Below are 22992 nucleotides of genomic sequence, written 5' to 3'. Positions count from 1 at the left end.
CTCTTTGGCTCCTGGCCCTAGCCAACTGACTTCTCCCACTCTGACTGCCTCACTCGGGAACTTATTAAGGCTGCCCCGGCCTCAGGTCCAAATGCCTCAGCCTGCAATCGCTACATCCCACAGGCTGGTAGACAGGAGGGCAGAGCAGCGGGGAGCATGGACTCTGGGTTAGCCAGATAAGGGTCAGAATCCCAGCTCACTGTGTGACCTTGGGTCATTCACTTCACCTCCTTGAGCTCTAGTTCTCTCACCCATAAAGTGAGGATAAACAAATTTGAAAACATCAAAATTAAGGATTTGTTCAATGGAACAAATTTGCTCAAAGGAAGACACCATAGGTCAGTGGTTCTCAAACTGTGGTCCCCGGATCATCAGCATCACTCTAGTACTTGTTAGAAATGCAAATTCACAGGCCCCGCCCCCGCTCTATTGAGTCAGAAACTCTGGGATGTGGCTAACCAATCTGCGTTTTAGCAATCCTTCCAGGAGATTCTGATGCATGCTACAGTTTAAGAATCGCTGTCATAGATAAACCGAACAGATGGGCAACATATTGGGAGAAGATCTTTGGGACATCAGAATTCAACAAGGGATTAATATCTAAAATGTATAAGCTATTCCTGCAAATTAACAAGAGAAAGACAAGAAACACAACAGATAATGGGCAAAACATACCAACAGGCAATTCATTGAAGGCGAAGCCCAAATGCCCAACATGTATCGAAGGAGGTTCTGAACAGAGAAAAGCAAGTTGAAACAACACTGAGATGCCACCTTACACCCAAACTGCAGGCAAAAATTACCAAGTTGGAGAATGTAAAAGCTCATGAAAATGGGGGGACACAGTGGCCTTCACACGCTGCTAGTGGAGCCATTTTGCAGAATTTAGTGAAATTTAAAACGTATATGCCCTGTGATGTAGCAATTTCACTCTTGGGTATAGAGCCCAAAGAAATTTTCACTTAAGTTCATAAGGGTTGTGTACAAAGATGTTCATCCCGGTGGTGTTTGTGGTAAGAGAGAATTGGAAGCCACCCGAGTGTCCATCACTGGGGGAATGGATAAATAAAACAATGGATGCTCAGCTTGGGATATTCTGCAGCTGTTCGATGCACTAAGCTAGATTTTTCCTACAGCAACATGGATTATTAAAAACCATTTTATAGAGTGACAAAAAGGAAGCAATAGAATGAGATCCTTACACAATACCATTTATGTGGTGTAAACACATATATAAAGCATTGTGTATTGTATGTCCAGGAACATATATCAACACATAGGGGCGGGTGCCCATGGTGGGGAGGGGAAGGAGTGTGGGGAATGTGTAGATGGAGTGGGAAAATAAAGCAAAACGCCAGAAGGGGCTTGCATGGGCCCATTATGATGGGATGGCCATTTGCCACAAACTGAGTGTGAATCATGGAACTCTCTGGACCTGAAGCCCCAAGAACAGTAATCTTACTTTAACATTGCTGATAATAGGCGCTGGCCCTGATGGCCTAGCGGTTAAGCTTCAGCGCCCACCGCTTTGGCGGCCCAGGTTCGCTTCCCAGTAGGGGAACCACACCACCCATCTGTCAGCTGCCATGCTGTGGTGGTGGCTCACATAGAAGAACTGGAAGGACTTACAACTAGGATATACAACCATGCACTGGGGCTTTGGGAAAGAAAAAAAAAAGAGGAAGATTGGCGACAGATGTCAGCTCACGGCAAATCTTTCCCTGGAAAAAAACAATTGGTGCTAATAGTACCTGCCTCCTGGTAAGTACCATGTCTCTGGCCATGGAGGTCTCTGTAAAGTTTTACAAATACATTTTAGCTCTCCTATGAGTCTCTGGCCTCCTCTCAGGGCTTACTCCTTTTAGCCTCCAAGCCTTTACTCAGGCTGTCCTTATCCTGACTTCTCTCCCTCTCCACCCTGCCTTCAGATGTCTTTGACCACCCCAGGCCCCTGAGATGGCTGCCTGAGGAGTCTTGGGTACTTTTCATTTGGGACTTGAGCAGGGAGCCAGGCTGTAACAGAGCCCTGAGGGAGAAGTCCTATTTCCTCTTCCCAAAGCGGGAGCTCCCTGAGTGTCTTCTTACATCTCACCCCATCTCAGTTCCCATCCCAGTGCACCCAGGGTAAAGACAGGTAAACTGAGTCAGACAGCGTTAGATGTGGAAGAGAGGGGCATTTACTGAGCACTTATCACATGCTAGACCCAGCACGAAGGTCCTGACCTTCGTTAATACCCATGACCACCCTTTAGGTAGGTGGGCCCATCTCGCCAGACAGATGAGGAAACAGGAGGCACAGAGAGGCCAGGACAACAACAGGAGGAGGCCTAGGTCTGCCTGGTTCCCAGTCCAAGATCTACCTGCTCAGAGTCCTCGGGCCAGGACCCCAGGTCACCACCTCTGGGTCAACTCTCAGTAGAGAAAAACCTCCATCGCACTCTGATGATCCAATTCCTGCCATCAGGGGAGGGGAGACTCTGCCATTTAGAGGCTTATAAAGACCGTCTATACTAGCATGGCCAGTTCGAGGTAATAAGATATTAGGAGATCCCCTCAAGTCCCTTCTCTTTTGAACCTCAGTTTCTCCAGCTGTAAACCGGGAGGAGCAGAGGTCTCTGGAACTGTTTTCTCAGTCGGCCAGCAGGTGGAGCCCACTCTTCATCCCTGCCTTGGCCTCTAGAAAGCGCCGAGTCGCGGGGAGGAGTCGGTGTCCGGGGCCGAGCCTACGAACTAGCGGGACAAAGAAGGACGCAGCCCACCTGCGGGGGGCAGAGGGCCCGCTGATCCTCGGGCGACTGCCCAGGGCTTATAGCCCCGCCCCCTGCAGGACATTCTCGGTACTGCAGGGGCCAGAGCCCCGAGGGCGGGGACCGAGACCTGGGAGAGCGCAGGCCCCGCGTCGGGGTGTGAGGAGGGGCCCCTGGGGAGGGGGCCGCACGGGCAAGAATGAGTGGAGGGGACCCAGAGGCTGGGTTGCGCATGGGCGTGACTACAGGCTACAGGTAGTTGTCCTCGGCCGCGTCATCCCCGCCGGGGGAGCCCCGCGCCTCCTCGTCCGTGCTGTCGTCGTCGTCGGGGGCCAGCGCCTCGATGTCGTGCGTGATGTCGGCCAGCAGCCGGTGGAAGGCCTGCACCTCGGGCCGCTGGGCCGCGCCGTCGTAGCTGCGCACGGCCGACGCCGACGTGGAGCTCATGCTGCGCTTGATGCGGCCGAAGCTGTCGGTGAGGATGCCACCCTCGCGGATGCCCACGCCCTCCAGGAAGCCCTCGAAGTAGCCGATGTCCTGGTCCGGGATGAAGGGCCGCATCCCTGCGCGCCGAGGGGCAGGGTGACTCCTGGGCTTCAGCCCTTCCCCTCCCACAGAGGAATCACCTTTTCGGGAGATCTGAGTTCGAATCCCCGCCCCGCCACTCACTGGCTGTGTGGCCCTGCACCAGTTGCTCCACTTTGTGAGCCCGAGAATGACATAATGCTCGGCACACAGTAAATGCTCACTACATGCTCGCTTATTATTGTTGTTATTATTATTGCAATTGTTACATTCCCATTTATTAGTTGCCTGACCCTCATTAAATAACTACCTGAGCCGTACTTTCCTCCCCTGTGAAACTGAGATAATTGCACCTGTTCTCCCGGTAGGGGTGTGAGGATTAAATAAGGTCCTTAGCACACACTAAGTGCCCCATAGAAAGCAGCTCGTTTTGTTCCCATCTCTACTTATTAGCTATGTGACTTCAGTACTGTACTTTGCTTCTCGGAGCCTCAGTTTCCTCATCTGCAAAATGGGAGCAGGTAATAGTTCCTACTTCCCAGAACTGAGGCATTCGTTGAGATGGTGCTTGGCACACGGTGACTGCCAAATACATGTGAGCTTATTTAATATTATTATTCCTGTTGTTATTATTAGCTTTCCTTACTAGCTATGTGATCTTGGATAAGTTCCTCAGCCTCTCTGAGCCTCAGCTTCCTCATGGAGAAAATGGGAAGAACTCTTCCCTCTCCCAGCTTTGCTGTGAAGGTGAAATGGCTATACCAGTGCTCTGTTCTTATCAGCTCTCTGTGGCTGCAGGCACGTTCCTTCCCCTCTCTGTCTCCTCATATGTCCCATGGACCTCATGATCATGGCCTTACTGGAGGCTGAGGGATAAGGAGTAAGTACTCCCAGGCTGGTGCCTTGGCCGGCCCTTGGTGGGTGGGGCAGAGAGCTCACCGAGAAGGAGGAACTTTCGCCGCTCCCCATAGAGCTTCAGCAGCCCCGCGCAGTAGTCCTGAATGGGCAGCCCCAGCCGGTACTCCCGCAGCAGCAGTGCAAACTGCTGGATCTCGGGCGGCCCCAGCTTACTCCGCAACTGTGGGAACACCACGTGAGGTCAATCCCAGGGAGGTCCCACGCCCAACCCCTGCCTAAAGACCCGGAGCCCTCTCGAAGGGCAGATTTGGCTCAGCCCTCCTCTGAAAATCCTTCCATGGCTTATGGGGGGACAGCCAGACCCCTTGGGCTGCATCTGAGAATGGGATGTGGACTCAAGCTGCCTGAATTCATACCCTGGCCCCTTCACTGAGCAGCTCTGTGATCTTGGGTTGGTGACAACCTCCCTGACCCTTGTTTTCCTTATCTGTGAAGTGAGGCTCATGATGGAAACTCCCTCGTGGGTTGTTGAAAGGATGATGCACAAAAGGGGCTTAGGACAGTGCCTGGTATACAGCAAGCACTCAATTAATGCTACCTGACACTATTTAAGGCCTTTGCTAAGCTAGCCTCAGTTTCCTCTCCTAACCTCATGTCCCACCCTGACCTCTGAGGTTTTATGCTTCCGTTATGTGCAGGCTTACATGATTCCTGAAATATCCCCACGTTTTCTCCAGCCTCCAGGCCTTTGTGCTGTTTGCACTGCCTGTCCCAGCTCACCGTGACCATGTAATCCTGCAACTGCTCGAGGCCCAGGCCACTGTGGTCGCTGCTGCTGCAGTGGGAGCCATGGAAAGAGGGTGTGGATGTGCCGCTGTAACATGCTTCAAATGTGTCCTGGGAGCCATTGCTGCAGGGATAGGCAGACAGGGGCCCTCACTCACCTCACTCCAGCTCCTCTCCCTGCAGAGGACTGAAGGTGGGAGGGCACAGCTGCTGATGCTCTGGGCCTGGGGCCTCATCCAGATTCAAGGCCCCACATGATCTGCCTTGTCTTTCAAGCCTCCTCTCTCGCTGGGCTCTCCCTTGTTCTTTATGCTCAGGCCACCCTGCCTTCTCCCTTTTCCTCTAATACTCCAAGTACTTCCCCACCTCTGGGCCTTTGCACATGCTGTTCCCTCTGCCTGGAATGCCTCTCTCCCCCTGTCTTTTACTCAGCTAATTCTTAGTCATTGTTGGATCTTAAATGTTGCCTTCTCAGGAAAGTTTGCCCTGATTCCCCCAGACTGGGTTAGACCCTCTGTCAAATGGGTCACAGAGTCTATAAATCTACCCATTATATGCAAGGCCTTTCCAGATGCCCCTAGCAAATGTCCTCCCTGACCACTCTCTGCCGCAGCCGTGGCGCCTCCTGACGGTTCTTCCGACACACCGAGCTGCATCCTGCCCCAGCATCCTCGCTCTTGCTCTTCCGTCTACCCCAGCGCTCTTCCCCTTCCCTCCTCCAGGTCTCAGCTCAAGGGTCATCGCCCCAGAGGCCCTCCTGACTCCCAGATGAGGGGAGCCTCTCTGAGCACTCTGAGCCTCTCTTCCGTGCTCATTACCATCAGCGTTTATTCCTGTTAAGTAATGGTTTCACTGTCTCCGCCGCTGGACTGTAAACCAGGCAAGAGCAGGGAGCTTGGTTTCCTTTGTTTGTTAAGCACCCGCTACGTGCCAAGCGCAGGTCTCGTCTCGTCTTGTCCCCACTGTAGCCCTAGCACACAGCACAGTGCCTGGCACGTGGTAGGGACTCAATAAATATTGCTTAATAAAATGTCAGCCTCCTTCCTGGTCTCTAAACTGTTCCAGAACCATCTTCCATTATCACCTGCAGAGAAGCAGTCTGGCTTAGTGGTTAAGGGTGTGGACTCTGGAGCCAGCCTGTGTGGGTTGAAATCCCAGACCTACAACTTACTAGCTGCTTGACCTTTGGCAAGCTACTTAACTTCTCTATTCCTCAGTTTCTCCATCTGTAAAATGGGATGATAAAAATCGGTGTCGTGAGAATGAGAGGAGCTCATATTTGTAAAGCACTCAGAGTCATGGACTATAAGCAATAAGTAAACAGCAGTCCCTGTAATGTTGCTGTATTGATTAAAAAGAGTGAAATGCTTCATAGGACAGTACTCGGCACACAGTTCGATTAGTCATTATCATGATTGTCATCTCTCCAGGAGACACCAGGCTGTTTAAGGACCTGCCCCAGGCACACGGGATTAGGAAGACAAATATATTGCCACTAAAAAGGAAAAAAATGAAAAAAAAAGAGGGCATCTATCACTGGCAGAGACTACTACTTGTCAAGCTAATGGCCTTAATAACAGAACTAGCTCGTCCTGGTTTGCCTGGGACTTTCCTGGTTTTAGTACTGAAAATCCAGTGTCCTGGGAAACCCCTCAATCCTGGGCAAACTAGGGTGTGGTTGGTCACACTAAACAGAACCCCGGACAATGTTCCCAATGGAGAAATTTTTTCCTTTAAATCCTACATTTTCCAGCCTTGCCTACAGCTAGTTGTAGCCATGTGACCAAGTTCTGACTGATGAAATGTAAGCAGAAGTTGTCAGGTGGGAATTCCAGCAAAGTCTTTAAAGAGGCACTGGCATGCTACTGTGATGGCTGGAGCTATGACCACCACCTTGGTTCATGAGGTAACCTCGAGGATTGAAGCAAGTGCTGAGGAGGGAGGAAAAGATAAGCCTGGGCCCGCCATGACCATAAGGCCATGAGCTCCTGGTCTATTTTGTGTGAGAGATAGGGGGAAAAGTGCTCTATCCCGTTTAAGCTTCTATTTTAGGGTTTTCTATTATGTAGAATGAAAACCAAAGTAAACCAAGATTATTTGTGGGCACTAGCTGTGATTTTGGACTCTGCAGGCCACCGTGTCAGGATGACTGGGAGAGAACCGCAGGCCTACGTGGACCGCAGTTCTGGGTTCTGGTTGCCCCATGGGCCTCTCTGAGGTCTGGATCCTATGAGCTCCTAGGATCCCAGTTTACCCCACCCTCAACGCTCAGTGTCTTAGCACAAATCAAGGTAGGCTCCCTTTCTCCCACGCTCTCTTGCCCACATGGGACTCAAGAATGCCAAGGAGAACGACCCTGTTTGTGCAGGGGATGGGGGCAAGAGTGGGGTCCCTGGCAAGGGCAGTACCTACAAGGAGCTGCAGCAGCTGAAGTCAGCGTCGTAGGCGTAAGTCCCGTCCGTGCGGCAGCTGTCACCTGCGGCCGGCAGACAGAGAGGCTGTCAGAGGCAGCCAAGAAGGCCCAGCCTCCCTGGCTCCCCGGAGGCCCCACCTTCCTCCCCACCCTGGGGTCGGGATGGAGGCAGGAGGCTGGGTGGCACTGGAAGCAATGGTGAGGGTGTGAGCTGTTACCCCGAGTGAAACGGGCGGCCGGTGGAAGATGCTGACCCCGACTCCCGCCCCACCAACACACAGCTGACCTCGGGCAGCTCGCCTTCCCTCTCCTGGCCCTCAACGTCCTCAACGCCGGACAGTACCACCTCCTGCCTGCCTTATGGGGGTCCTGGGGACAGCAGGCTAGAGGACAGGTGAGGGAGCATCTTGGAAACAGTATGTGTTTGAGGCGAGACAAAAAAAGAGCTTTGGAAGGGGGAAGGAACTCAAAATCTTGAGAAGAAGCCCCATTTCCAGAGAACTTGGTCTGCACCCAGCCCTGTGATCTCACTGAGTGCAGGCACTTCCTCACCCTTCGCATCTTGGCTCCCTCAGTGTCACTGCCTTGGGACCCTCCCCTGACTTCCCAGGCAAGGAGCTTCCGCCTGTACTCCTCACAACACAGCGTGTGGCTACACTGTATCTGTGTAAGATCTAAGTACTCTTTGCCGACCTCAGTAATGCAAGTGAGGGCAGGGCAACGTCTGGCTTTGCTCACCAGTACATCCTGGGGATTAGCAGGATCCGGCACATAGTAGGTGCTCAATAAATATTTGTCACATGAATGAATTTGTTGAAATATTTGTTCAGTTATCTCATTGATTTGTCCACTATTCCTGTGAGAGTCAATGAGCTATCCCACCTTCCCACAGATGGGAGCGCCTCCAGAAGGAAGGAGCCGGCTCCCTGTTGCTGGAACTATGCAAACAGGGGCCACGTTGAGGCGCTGTGGCTGAAGAAGTTTACTATAGCCTTGAAGGCAGCATGGGGAGTGAAGCTGTTGCAGACAGAAGCTTTAGAATCAGACACACCTGGGTTTGCATCCTGACTCTGCCATTTCCCAGCTGTGTGACCTTCAGCAATTTATTGACTACTCTGAGCCTTAATATCCTTATCTGTAAAATTGAAATCATACGGTCTCGGAGGGGTCTTTCATCTATTCAGAAAATACTTCTTGAGCATCTGTGCTGTCCCTGGTCTCATGCTGGGCGCAGGTGATACAGTGGCCAACAGGACAGACAAGGTTGCTATGAGGATTCAATAAGACTTGGCACATAGTTGGTGCTCAATAAATGCCTCTATTAGTCTCATTCTCGTTCCAGCCCTTGACGGCATTCAAGGAAACCTTCAATTTCCGGTCTGGAAATCGTGGTTGTGACCTAGAGTCCTAGTGGGATTAAATGGCTGAGTAAACAGACAATGTATGTGCTTAGGTTTCTGCAGAGCAGGGACACTAGAAACAAAGGGGAGAGAAGTTCAGCTGACGGGGCTTGTTCTCAATCTGGCGACCAGAACCTCTATGAAGAGGCCAGGTTTGAGGCCACTTTGAAAGTCGGCATGTTATTTTAACTACAAAGCAGGGGTACACTGTAATCATGGTAGCGATCAGGACCCCTAAAGGCTTTGATCGGCCTGAGTCCTGGGGCATCCCCCCTTCCCAGCCTTCTGAGATGTTTGTAGGAGGAGTGGCCAGGAGCTCGAGTACTCACTGCGGCTGCAGAGCCAGGGCCGTTCGGGTGTGGATGTGTAGTGGTAGCCAGCCCGGTCCACGCACTCGATGCTCTGGTCCCCATAGATGATCTGGAAGACCTGACAGATGAGGGCACAGGACTCCTCGGCAGCATCCTGGCCCAGGGAGGAGGATAGAGAGCTCAGGCCCTCACTAGTGACCAGGATGCCCCTGCTTCCTAAAACACTGTGTGAGGAGGCTCACAGGGGCACGCGTGCACACACACACACACGCACGCGCGCACACCTGTGGATGCCTTTAAATCAACTTTGAGGATATTTCCCATCAAAGTTATATGGCCATTCTCTGAGTCTTGGACCTATTTACAGAATCCCAGCAACAGCTCTAACTCTTTGCCCTGAAAAATGCACACGTGCACCCCAAATTTCTGGGGGATTCACCGGCCCTCCTGAAGCTTATCTAAAATAAGCCCTAATGTAGTTTAATTTATAGGTAAGAAGCTGAGGTCCAGAGAGGTGAAGTGATCAGCTAGGACCAGAACCCAGGCCCCCTAATACCTAGTAGGAGGAGGAAGAATTAAATGTATGAAAATTTTAGGCTCAAGATAGTTGCTGGATGCTATATTTAGATATGAGCTTCCTGGCACCAAGGGAACAATGGAAGCAGGATGAATATAGAAACTTCAGTCTCCAATAGAAGGAAGGAATTTAAGTCCTTGGGTGGAACTTTTTTGAGATTGCAAATTTGAAGAGGAATTTGCTTTTTTTAATTTATCTCTTTGTGTCTTTAAGCAAGAGACACAAAAAGATAATAACTGATGAAGAGACCATCTTCATGAAGCCATTTCCTGTTTTGTGTCTCTAAAAAAAGCCTAAGGTGTAAATTAAAATGTAACCCAGGATAAAAAGTGACCCAAGAAGAAACAGAGAATCTGAATAGACCAATCACAAGTAAAGAGATTGAAACAGAAATCAAAAACCTCCCCAAAAATAAAAGTCCAGGACCAGATGGCTTCTGTGGAGAATTCCTTCAAACATTCACAGAAGATTTGATACCTATCCTTCTCAGACTTTTCCAAAAAATTGAGGAAGGTGGAACACTCCCTAACACATTCTACGAGGCCAACATCACCCTGATCCCAAAGCCAGATAAGGACATCACAAGGAAGGAAAATTACAGGCCAATATCGCTGATGAACATAGATGCAAAAATCCTGAACAAATTTTGGAAGACAGAATACAGCAATACATTAAAAAGATCATACACCATGATCAAGGGGGATTTATACCAGGGACACAGGGATAATTCAACATCTGCAAATCAATCAATGTGAGGAATAAAAACCACATGATCATCTCAATAGATGCAGAGAAAGCATTTGACAGGATCCAACACTCACTTATGATAAAAACTATCAATAAAATGGGTATAGAAGGAAAGTACCTCAACATAATAAAGGCCGTATATGACAAACCCAAAGCCAACATCATACTCAGTGGGGAAAAACTGAAAAGCATCCCCCTGTGAACAGGAACAAGACAAGAGTGACTACTCGCACCACTCTTATTCAACATAGTACTAGAGATTTGGGCCAGAGCAATTAGGTAAGAAAAAGAAATAAAAGGTATCCAAACTGGCAATGAAGAAGTGAAACTCTCACTGTTTGAAGATGACATGATTCTCCATATACAAAACCCTAAATAATCCATCAGAAAACTATTAGCAATAATCAACAACTACAGCAAAGTTGCAGGGTACAAAATCAACTTACAAAAATCACTTGCATTTCTATACTCTAATAATGAACTAACAGAAAGGGAACTCAAGAATACAATCCCATTTACAATCACAACAAAAAGAATAAAATATCTAGGAATCAATTTAACCAAGGAAGTAAAGACGTATACACTGAAAATTCTAAGACATTATTGAAAGAAATTGATGATGACATAAAGAAATGGAAAGATGTGCCATGCACACGGCTTGGAAGAATAAACATAGTTAAAATGTTCATACTACCTAAAGCAATCTGCAGATTCAGTGCAATTCCAACCAGAATCCCAATGACATTCTTCACCGAAATAGAACAAAGTATCTTAAAATTCATACGGGGCAACAAGAGACCCCAAATAACTAAAGCAATCCTGAGAAAAAAGAACAAAGCTGGAGGCATCACAATCCCTGACTTCAAATATACTACAAAGCTATAGAAACCAAAACAGCATGGTACTGGTGCAAAAAACAGGCACACAGATCAATGGAACAGAATTGAAAGCCCAGAAATAAAACCACACATCTATGGACAACAAATCTTCAACAAAGGAGTTAAGAACATACAATGGAGAAAGGAAAGTCTCTTCAATAAATGGTGTTGGGAAAACTGGACAGCCACATGCAAAAGAATGAAAGTAGACCATTATCTTTCACCATACACAAAAATTATCTCAAAGTGGATCAAAGACTTGAAGGTAAGACCTGAAGCCATAAAACTCCTAGAAGAAAATATATGGAGTACACTCTTTGACACCAGTCTTAGAAGGATCTTTTCGAATACCATGTCTACTTAGACAAAGGAAACAAAAGAAAGAAAAACAAGTGGGCCTTCATCAGACTAAAGAGCTTCTGCAAAGCAAAGGAAACCAGGAACAAAATGAAGAGACAACCCACCAAACTGGGAGAAAATATTTGCAAATCATATATCCAACAAGGGGTTAATCTCCAAAATATATAAAGAACTCACACAACTGAACACCAAAAAAACACACCACTCGATCAAAACGTGAGCAGAAGATATGAACAGAAATTTTTCCAAAGAAGATATACAGATGGCCAATAGGCACATGAAAAGATGTTCAACATCACTAATCATCAGGGAAATGTGAATCAAAACTACACTAAGACATCAACTTATACTCCTTAGAATGGCTATGATCACCAAGACAAAAAATAGCAAATGTTGGAGAGGATGTGGAGAAAAGGGAACCCTCATACACTGCTGGGAATGCAAACTGGTGCAGCCACTATGGAAAACAATATGGAGATTTCTCAAAAAATTAAGAATAGAAATACCATATGACCCAGCTATCCCACTACTGAGTATTTATCCAAAGAACTTGAAATCAACAATTCAAAGAGGCTTATGCACCCCTATGTTCAATGCAGCCCTATTCACAAGGCCAAGATGTGGAAGCAGCCCAAGTGCCCATCGATGGATGCTTGGATAAAGAATATGTGGTATATATATGATGGAATACCACTCAGCTATTACAAAAGACAAAATTGTCCCATTCTCAACAACATGGATAGATCTTGAGGGTATTAAGTTAAGCGAAATAAGCCAGACAGAGAAAGACAAACACCGTATGATTTCACTCATATGTGGAAGATAAACTAACACATGGACAAAGAAAACAGATTAGTGGATACCGGAGGGCAATGCAGTTGGGGGTTGGGCACAAGGGGTGAAGGGGCTCATTTACATGGTGACTGACAAACAAGAATGTGCAACTGACGTTTCACAGTGTTATAAATTACGACCTCAATTAAAAAAATGTAACCCAGGATAGGCATTTTGGAATGGGGAATGTCCTAATCATTAAAGCAGGATTGATCCTTAACCCTACAAAAGGGACAGAGAAGAGAGGATTCTTATTTCACAGTTAAAGACCCTGAGGCTTTGAGTGCTTAAGTGACTTGCCCAGCTCACAGCAGGCTCACAGCACTGGTTAAGACTGCATCCAGGTTTTGACGCTAACTCTTGAACTCTTTTTGGGACCATGATGCCTTAGGTAGGAGGCCAGAGGCTCAGATACTCCTGGAAAACTACTCTACTTCTATTTACTGATTCCACAGATTCTCATTTAGTTCTAATGCTTGGCAGGCACTGGTCTAGGCTCTGGGCTCCCAGAGGTGAATTAGATGAGGTCTGTACCTCAAAGCCCTCACAGGCGAGTGGGATAAACAGGACACACTGGTCCCTCTGCCTAGAATTCACTTTCCTGGCTCTTCGCCCTGCTGACTCCATTTTTTCCTTCACATTGCAGCTTAAAAGGCACCAACTCATTTTCCCTATGGAAAATGGATCTCCTCCCTCATTATCACCATAACCTGCTTGTTTTCTTCTTGCTCCCCATTGCAAAGCGTAATAATATAATGTGCAGTAATTCATCCGTTCATTCACTATTTACTGAGCATCTGTTATGTGCCAGGCACTATTCTAGGTGCCGGAGATACACAGTGAACTATCCAGAGCACGTGGGTCTCTCGCACTCTCCAAGTGTGGCTGGAGTGAAGTGAACCAAGGAGAGAGTAGAAAGAGATGAGGCCAGAGAGGGAATGGGGATGGTGGATAAGGTGAGTGGCCTTATAAGCAGCCGTAAGGAGTGAAATGGGGAGCCACTGGAAGATCTTGAGCAGTGACACAATGTGACATGTGTCAACAGGACTGCTCTGACCATGTGGGGGACAGATTGTAAGCAAGGACCGGATCAGTGAGGGGTGACTGCACAATCTAGGTGATAGGGGATGGGCATGGACCCAGGTGGGAACAGTGGAGGGTGGGGAGAAGATGGATTTTGGTTATATTTTAAAAATAGGGACAACAGGACTTGTTGACAGAGTGGATATGAGGGGTCTGTGTGTGAGAGAGACAGAGAGAGAGAGAAAGAGCGAGGAGCCAAGGATCACTGTAAGGTTTTGGTCTGAGCAACGGAAGGACAGAGCTGCCATTAACGAAGGCAGGGAGACCAGGGGAGGAACAGGTTTGGGGGAGAAGATGGGAGCTCGGCTGCGGATGCGTTAGGTGTGAGATGATCATTAGACCGTCGAATGAGAGACTGAGTGGAGAAACTCGCCCGGAGATTTGGTAGGATACAACGTGGAGTTCTCAAGTGCTTTAAATGCCATGAGCCTAGAGGAGATCACCTAGAAACGAGTGTAGAGGAGAGAAGAGGAGCAAGGACTAAGCCTGGAGCACTCTAACCTTAAGAGGCTGGAGAGAAGAGGACGAACCAGCTCCTGAGAAGGAGCAGCCTGGGAGGTAGGAGGAAAACCAGGAGAATGCAGAGAGCTGGACGCCGAGCAAGAGAGTGCTTCAAGGGGGAGCCTGTCAGCTCCGGAGTCTGAGTTTCTGGTTATTATCCATCTCTCCCTCTAGCCAGGCACCTGTCTGTCTTCTTCACCACAGTGTGTATAAAGAGGGAGTTGGGTCAGAGGAAAAGCTTAGAAGGCTCAGGGCTGGAGGCTGTCTGCTGGACTGTGAGTTCCCTAAGGGGGACATCAAATGTGTCTAGTTCCTCTCTGTATCCATAGCACCTAGTCCAATGCCTAGCACAGAGTGCCGCTCAGTAAACATGGTCAAATAAATAAAAGCAAAATTGAACGTGGAGGATGGGAGGGAGGGGAGGATAGGGAAGGTAAGAATGGTGGAAAGGCTTCTGCCCTGGGTGACTGCCATAGTTAGCAAGAGTACAGGCTCTGAACTTCCTGGGTCCCAATGTTGAAATCGCCACGTGCTTCCTGTGTGACCTTGCACAAATTACTTAGCCCCTGGATCTCAGTTTCTTCCTCTATCGAATGGGGATGGTTGAAATATCTGCCTCTAAGGGTTAATGCTGGTTCTGTGTCTGGCATGGGTTGGCATACGATTCCTGCTGGTGATTAGTGTCATCATAATTGTTACTGTGGTAGCGCCGACAATGACGACATTGGAGAAGGAGCAGGGCCGGAGGGGGGGTTAGATCAAGGCTGTTTTGACCATTTTTTTTTCATCCCCTTGGGACAGCAAGGGGGAGGTGTCCAGGGCTGGAGTTTAGAAACCGTTTGGCCTGATGGGCACACAGGTAGTACCTGCGTTGGGTAGGTAGGGTAGGGTAGACCTGGGTAGGGCCGAAGGAGGGAGAAGGAAAGAGGTCGGGGTAGACCTCAGGAACCCCGTGAATGGGGCGGAGTGGGAGGACGCCCGGGAGGCAGCGCGCAGGGGCGCCGGGTGCCCTCGGGCTCACCCTGTTGGCCACTGCCAGGATGACGAGGTTGCAGTAGGCGTCGGGGCTGGGGTCCTGCGGGTCCAGCGGGTTGGGGCCCGGGTGGCGCCGCTCCCAGCTGCCGCCGCCCGCCTGCCTCCGCTCCCAGCTGCCGCCCAGCTTGCCCGCGCCGCCGCCGCCGCCGCCGTGCCGCCGCTCCCAGCTGCCGCTGAACGTCTGCCGCCGCTCCCAGCTGCCAGACGCCCGCGCCCCGGCGCGCTGGCGCTCCAGGCTGCCGCCGCCGCCGCCCCCGGCCCGGGCCTCGGCGCCCGCGCCCCCGCCCCACGCCATCCTCCAGTCCAGGCTGCAGATGGTGTGGCGTCGTTCCGTGGTGCCCACCCGCCGCTTCTCGGGCGCCGCGCCCGGCGGACCCGGGTCGCGCCCCGCGCCGCCGGGGCTGGCGTCTACGCCGGCCGGCACCGGGTCCACGCCCAGACCTAGGAGAAGCCGGTGGCCGTCAATCGCAGAAGATCCGGCCTAAGAGCCGCCTGCCGAGGCCAGTTGGGGTGCCCGACCCTGCCACCCAAAGGTCCACCCGCGCCTGGCCCGGCCCCTGGCTTCGAAGACATGCGGCCAGACCCGCCCCCACGCAGCATCCTTATATTTGGGCCACGCCCCCGGCCTCAGGCTCCACCCCTGGTTTTGGCTCCGCAGCCCATTCCCACCAGCCAGCCCGAACCCTGTCATCTGGTCTAAGGGTAGTGGTCAAGCTGTCCCCTACCTCTGTACCCTTAACTCGGACCCTGTCCTTGGTTTCAGGGCGACCTCCTTGGATTCGGTTTCCCCTCAACCCCGCCTCCGACCTCAGGCCCCGCCCCTAGTTTGCCGTGGTCAGACCTCTCCCACCTGCTGCCCCAGCCGCGAGCTCCGCCTCCCCGGCGTATGGCCCCGCCCCTAGAGCGGACTCCGCCCCTCACCCGAGCCTCCCTCCAGCCTCAGGGCCTCCCAGTCCTGCTCCCCTTCACCACGCCCTTTCACTTCAGGTATTGGCATTCTGGCTTCTCCACCCTTCCCAGGCTCCGCCACCTGGCCTCAGGATGGTGGGTCAGGCCGCCCACTCTTCATCCTCAACCTTGAGCTCCGTCTTCCTGCATATGGTCATAGCCCGGCCCTAGTCTCAGAGTGGTGTCAGGTCTTATCCATCACCCCATCATCCAGCCTCAGGCTCCGTGCCTTCCCTAGGTCACGCCCATTCCCAAGGCTAGACCGTTGGGCAGTTTCTCTTCCTCTTCACCTCCCGGCCCTGCTCCCCGGCCAGGCCCGGCCCGCCGTACCGGTCTTAAGCACTAGCAGGTGCAGCGCGTCGTCCTGCAGGTAGGAGGCGGCGGCGATCTCGTGCGTGGGGATGCGCAGAATGAGCTCCTCGTTGTCGCGCCAGGTGAGCAGCAGGCAGCGGGCGGACAGGCTCAGGATGCTGTCCTGCTCCGCTGTGGTCTTCAGCGGCAGCTCCTTCAGCTGCTGCAGGGTGGGTCGGATCTCCTGAGTCCCCAGGGGCCTCGGGTGGGAGAGGGAGAAGGGAACGAGACCCTGCCCTCCCTGCTCCCCAGAGCCTCACCCTGGCCGTGTCCAGCAGCTGCAGGAGCTCGTCCCGGCTGGAGGGGTTCAGTGAGGAGGTGACCCAGGTGAGGTGGCCCAGGAACTGGATGGGAAATGGGGCGGGGTTTGGGGTGGGAGAAGGGCAGAGAGAGGTCAGCCTGAAGGCTTGGAGGACCCTGACTTCCTCACTGCCGCAGCACGGGCAGACTAAGATAGAAATCTCTGAATTAATGATAATAACCTGATATAACTGATATTAAGGTGGTCGTAGAAGTCAGACACAGTCCTGAGAGCTTTATGCACATTCACTCATTCATCTCGGCTTTAAGGATGAGAAAACTAAGGCACAGCAAAGCTAAATAACATGCCCAATATTATATAGCCGGAAAGGGCCAAACTAAACTCCCCCCACCAGGGCCCACAACCCTGCTGCTAGCTTATGTTGCCTGAACACAGTTATTTAGCTAGGACGGAAGCAAAAGTCACTATACTAGCTTGAAAGAACTGACCGCCTGTGAACTTCCACTTGGCCTGAGTGGCTCTGTCCACCCCAAGCACCAGTGTCACCTGACTGTGCAAGTCACTTGTGCTCTTGATGATCTCATTGCAGAAGTTAAACGGAAAGGGAAGAATGTTCTGTCGAATTGCTATACAATTTTGTCAGAACAATGATGCTCCAAATCGATAAATTAGTTCTTCACTCATTCTTAGTTGTAACTTAATGTTATCACTTAACTTAGAGGTTATTTAATATGAGAATTAACTTTTTTCATTATTTTTGGTTTTAATCTTCTAGGTGAATTCCACCAATCACACCTTTTCTTTTCATTCTCTCTGAGATTTCAGTCCCCAGCTTTTAAGTGGATTTGTTATCTTTTTCCTCCATATAGGGTTCCAGATAAAATACAAGATGCCATTTAAATTTGAATTTCATATAAACAATGAATACTTTTTTAGGTTTTTTTTTTTTTTTTAGTCCCACACAATATTTGGGACATATTAATACTACAAAAGTACTCATTGCGGGGCCAGCTCCGTGGCCGAGTGGTTAAGTTCGCGCGCTCCACTGCGGTGGCCCAGAGTTCGGATCCTGGGCATGGACATGGCACCACTCGTCAGGCCATGTTGAGGCGGTGCCCCACATCCCACAACTAGAAGAAGCTGCAACTAAGATATACAACTGTGTACAGGGCAGGTTTGGGGAGATAAAGCAGAAAAAAAAAAAAAGAAAAGGAAGATTGGCAACAGTTGTTAGCCCAGGTGCCAATCTTTAAAAAAAAAAGTACTCATTGCTTATCTGAAATTCAAATTTAATGGGGCAGCCTGTTTTTGCTAAGTCTGACCCTCCTACCACCATATCAATTTTCCTTGGGTAATGAGGATTCTCTGCTGCTCCTTCATGGTATTCAAGAGGCAAAAGTAAAGCCCTTGAGTGGTCTAAGTCCCCTGGGGCTTGCTGAACTGGGTTCCTTTATCCCGGACACTGTCTAAGTAACAACATCACCACAGTAAAATCTCACAGGAAGATGGGGCTTCTCAGTACACAGTGCACTGCCCCCATCGCTGTCCCATGGGGGTAGGTTTTGAGCCCCATGTTGAGATGGGAGCACCGAGGCTGAGCAGAGGGATGTCACGTGCTGAGGGTCCACAGCATAAGGCAGGGGCGAGGCTGGCTTGAACCCAGGCCTCTTTCCCCGGAGCCTCCCCTTGTGAGACAGGGCTGGGCAGAGGTTGGTGTCAGGGAGAGGTAAGGTCTCTCGGGATGGGGTCCAGGACGTGCTACCCCAAAATGTGGCACCTTGGCATACTGAATATCTTAAGCTGAAGGACTTTGAGAAAGTGTCAGAAGCAGGAAGTTCGCTCTGACCTCCACCCCATCACCCTTCTTCCCTGAAAACCAGGAGATAAGTCTCCCATGTGAAAGGTGCCCTCCCTTGTACGGGGAGGAAGGGAGACGTCCTTGTCACCAGATACAGGGGATTTAGGGCCGGGCAGGCTGTATAAACAAACCCTGTTACTTCTTCACCTCTACTACCCCACGCCCAAAGCCCTCTGCCTTGTCAGTTGCTCACAGATTTATTGTTTCTTTGTCAAAAAGGAATAAAAGCTTCCTGCTTGGGTCACTTCTTGGGGTCTTGATTCTCTTGGGAAGGCTCTCCTGTACATATAAAAATTTAATAAAGTGTATATGCTTTTCTCCTGTTAATCTGTCTTTGTCAGCTTAATTTTCAGACCCAGTCAGGGGCCCTAAGAGGGTTGAGGAAAACTTTTTCCTCCGCTCCACTCCTCACCCCAAGATCCTTGCCACCGCTTCTCCTCATCCCGCACGCACCTTGACCTCTTTCTCCAGGTAGTCACACAGCAGAATCTGGGGGTCGATGAGGTAGTCCGGGGGATAGAGGGGCATGGAGTGCAGGGGCCGGCGGCTCACACTGCTCCGACAGGCTGCCCGGCGCCCGGCCTTGGGGAACACCAGCCTCCGGATGGGGGATACGAAGCCCTGGGGGCGGGCAGGGGAGGAGCGAGGAGATAACAAATAAAATCAGTAACAGGCAACGGACTTTATGGAGCGCTTATCGCGCTCAGTGTTTTCCTTACTTTACCTCATTTAGTTCTCACAAAAAGTCTGCAGAAGGGAGTTCTGTGATCCCCATTTTACAGATGGAGAAACTGAGTCCCTGAGCGGCAACTGGCTGATAAGTTCACCCGCTAGTAGGGGTAGAACCAATAGTTCCCCGTGGGCAGCCTGGCTCCCAAGCCTCCATTCTAAACACCCAGGTAAGGGCGGAGGCCCTGCCTAGGCCCAGGCTTAAGGAATGGGCCAGTCTGGGGCAAGTACAGAAAAACATTAGGATTCAATGTGGCTGGGTGGTGCATGCAAAGGTATTTGTTAAGCTATTCCCTATACTTTCCTAAAAATTAGAAGTAGTAAGTACATTTAATGTAATCCAGCGGCACATGCATGATAATGGCCTGGAGCAAGGGAAAAGAGCAAATCCCAGGGCCCCAGCCCAGCCCAACGGGCATCTCCTCTCCCAGGAAAGTGTGAGCACTACTCTAGAGCTGCAGTTCCCAGTGTGGTTCCTGGGTCACGAGCAGTAGCTGCACAGCATCACCTGGGAACTTGAGAGAAATGCACATTTCCAGACCTACTGAAATGCCCCATCCTAGACCTACTAGATCACAACATGGGGGTGAGACCCAATGATCTGTTTTTTTGTTTTTTTTTTTTTTTTTTTGAGGAAGATTAGCCCTGAGCTAACTGCTGCCAATCCTCCTCTTTTTGCTGAGGAAGACAGGCCCTGAGCTAACATCCATGCCCATCTTCCTCTACTTTTTTTTTTTATATATGGGATGCCTACCACAGCATGGCTTTTGCCAAGCAGTGCCATGTCTGCACCGGGGATCCAAACTGGCGAACCCCAGGCTGCCGAGAAGCGGAACGTGCGAACTTAACTGCTGCGCCACCGGGCTGGCCTCATGAACTGTGTTTTAAGAAGCACTCAGGTGATTCTGATGCATGCCCAGCTCATTTTAAAACTAATATCGTGTAGCCTGGATGAGGCATATGGAAGCTCTGAGAAATGAGAACAAAACATCTCATTGGAAAGGGCATTGCAATCAGAGGGCACAGCATATGCAAAACCCTGGAGGCTGCAAGGGCCCGGTGCACATGAGCCTGGAGAAGCTATGTGTAGACCACTGTGGCTGAATTATGAGATGAACAACTCAGAGAGGCCTTGAATGCCAGCTATGGAGCTGGGACTTTATCCTGTGTGTGTGTGTGTGTGTTTGTGCGAGTGGGATGGGGAGGTAAATGTTTTGTCTGTGGCCGTGAATGGTCCAGCCCTGCCCACTTCTCCAGCCTCATCTTACCCCATACTGCCCCTCTCTCCTGCCCTCCGGCTATAGGGCCATCTTTCAGGCCTTCCTCCTTGCTACATCATGGGGCTTTTGCACATGCTGTTCCTCTGCCTGAAACACTCTTCCCTACCTCCTTTCCTTCCACCCATCAGATCTCAGCTTAGACCGACCAGTCTAAGGATGAATCCCCTAATGTTCTGTCTCCCAGCACTGTGTATGGAGACTTATGCAATTTTACATTAATTGCTTTAAAAAAAAATTAGTAGTTGCCTCCCCCACTAGACTGTGAGCTCCAAAGAGGAAGCAGGGCCCCTGTTTGACTTTGTTCACCTCTGCATCACCACCAGCACCAGGCACGGTGCCTGACACTTAATAGGTCCTCAGTAAATACCCATAGAAGGAAAGAACCGAGAGAGTGTGCACGTATGTCTTAAGTCCCTTCTGAGCCCTCCTGATTCCCGTGGGAGCCTTTTAGAACAGCCTGAGCTAGGTTTCCTGGGGGAAGAGGGCTCCATGCGGGTGGCGTTGGGGATAGGAGTTGGAACCCGAGGGGGTCCCTGAACCACAAAGACAACCAGGCAGGGTGCCCAGAGAACCAGACTAGAAAACTTCTGAGAGTCAGGAGGGGGCGAGGATCTAGGGGGTGGGGGAATGACTGCAGGCTGAGGCCTTAGACCTGGCCTTTGTATAAAGATGGGCAGGGGTTGGAACGCAGCAGGGCAGTAGGTAGGCGTTTCAAGCCTGGATGGCAGCCTCATGGCACAGAATTGCCCTGGCTGAGGTCTTGTCTGGGGAGACAGGGGAATGGGTCTGTTGGGTGTCTGAATGTCCCTCTGTCTGAAAAGCTGCAGGGAGGAACCACCAGGAACACCAGGAAAGCAGGTTGAGAGTGTCTTCTGACAGATGTATCTGGCTGGGTTTCCCTGGACGGTACCTGTCTGTCCATTCCGGGGACGGCAGAGGCCGCTGAGAGTGGAAGGACAGGTTCTGGAGTTTGGAGCCTAAATGTCTGGCTACCCCAGGGTCGGGAGGAAGATCCTTCCAAATGAGAAGAAAGCCCCTCCTCTGCCCCTCACTGCTCAGCCCCCACCCCAGGCTTCCCACTTTCCCAGCTCCAGGCACGTTTCTCTACCCTGCATCCCTCCCAACCTCCCACCTACCTTTTTCCCTTTCTTGACTTCATATTCCATGGCGAAGCGTCCCCTCCACTCCTGCTACCCTCCTGGACACCCCCTCCACCCTCTCCCCCACACAGTTCCTTTGTTCTTTTTCCTGCCTAGTCGGAAACTCCACCAGCCCCGGAGTTCCTGCCCCTCCCGTCTGATAGTGAGCAGAGGTGGGAGGGGGTGGAGGACCAGCCTTGGGACTCTCCAGCTGAAAAGTGGAAGCCCAGCTATAGCACCTGCCCTGGGGAGAGAGCCTCGAGCTTCCAGCAGAGGGCTTGCTGTTTCGGGGGCTTGGGAGTTGAATAAGGCTGGGGAAGGGTACCCCAAATTGAGAGTCAGAAAATCCCGAATTCCGCCCTTACTTCTGCCACTGACCTTGCTGTGCGACCTTGGAAATGAAATAGTTGCCCCTTTCACAGCCTCAGTTTCCCCCTCCCCTCTATAAATTGGGAGTAAACATCGCCTCCCTCTCTGGGCTGCTGTGGTGAGAAATAAATGAAAGAGTGGGTGGGAAAATGCTTCATAAACTATAGAATACTGTGTCCAAGCAAGCTATGAATCTAAACAATGAATCATTACTACTAAGGGCGGCAGTATGCACAGGTTTTGGAGACAAGCTGTCTGGGTTTGAATCCTGGCTTTGCCACTTACTAAGATTATGACCTTGGGCAAGTCCTTTAACCTCTTTTGCCTCAATTTCCCTGTCTATAAAATGGGCATAACACCAGGTCTGACCTCCTGGTGACCTTGTAAGGACTAAATGCACTTAGAAGAGCTCCTGACACATATGAAGCACTCAGTAAATCTTAACTGTTTCCCTATCTGTGTGTCTGTGTGTCCTGGGCTGTTTTGCTGTCTCTTGGGAGACTATTAGGGAGGCAAGGCTCCCTTTGCGGTTCTGTGCTGAGCACTTGACATATTTCATCTCCCTTATTCCTCATAACATTGGTGTACCATTATTATACCTACCATACAGATTTTAAAGACAGACTCCACTGCCGAGGCTGGCCCAAGGAGGTCACACAGTGAATAGGAGGAGAACCTGGGATTTCTGCCTGGTCTGGATCTGAGGCCTAGTTCCTTACTTCCAGGGCCTGTGTGCTCTGCAGGACCCCCCAGGACAGTTGGAAAAGTCCTAATTGACCCATCCTCCCGTTGCCATGACACCTGGGTTCTGGGGACCCGAGCTCTGGAACTGATCTGCAGTATGATCCAGGGCAGGCTGCTTACTGTAACCTCTCTGCCTCAGCTTCCTCATCTTTCCAAAGGGAACAATAATTCCAAAGCTCCGCCCTGCAGTCCGAGGTGTGGCAAGAAAGACGTCAGGCCGTGCAGGAGATAGCAGCCCTCAACTGAGAAGAGCAGGG

At 50.6% G+C, this 22992-nt stretch overlaps 1 protein-coding gene across 2 annotated transcripts; it reads right to left on the bottom strand.

The window, feature by feature from the left end:
- Positions 1 to 658: 658 nt before the first annotated feature.
- On the bottom strand, positions 659 to 21710 carry CCM2L (CCM2 like scaffold protein). Of its 2 annotated transcripts, XM_023626298.2 has the most exons (10): positions 21620 to 21710; positions 18928 to 19095; positions 16615 to 16698; positions 16334 to 16517; positions 15042 to 15496; positions 9059 to 9194; positions 7329 to 7392; positions 4911 to 5040; positions 4212 to 4350; positions 659 to 3310 (listed from the first exon to the last, which is right to left on the bottom strand). In XM_023626298.2, the coding sequence occupies exons 1-10, from the start codon at positions 21647 to 21649 to the stop codon at positions 2997 to 2999; spliced, it is 1704 nt and encodes a 567-aa protein (XP_023482066.1). In that variant the 5' UTR covers positions 21650 to 21710; the 3' UTR covers positions 659 to 2996. The 2 variants fall into 2 exon arrangements, with proteins under 2 accessions (XP_023482066.1, XP_070104118.1); XM_070248017.1 differs by lacking the exon at positions 21620 to 21710 and having other exon boundaries at positions 18887 to 19011.
- Positions 21711 to 22992: the final 1282 nt, after the last annotated feature.

The sequence above is a fragment of the Equus caballus genome, chromosome 22, assembly GCF_041296265.1.
Source record: "Equus caballus isolate H_3958 breed thoroughbred chromosome 22, TB-T2T, whole genome shotgun sequence".
Classification (NCBI taxonomy): Eukaryota; Metazoa; Chordata; class Mammalia; order Perissodactyla; family Equidae; genus Equus; species Equus caballus.
The sequence above is the reverse complement of the archived record's forward strand: the minus strand, read 5'-3'. Positions and strand labels throughout refer to the sequence as shown.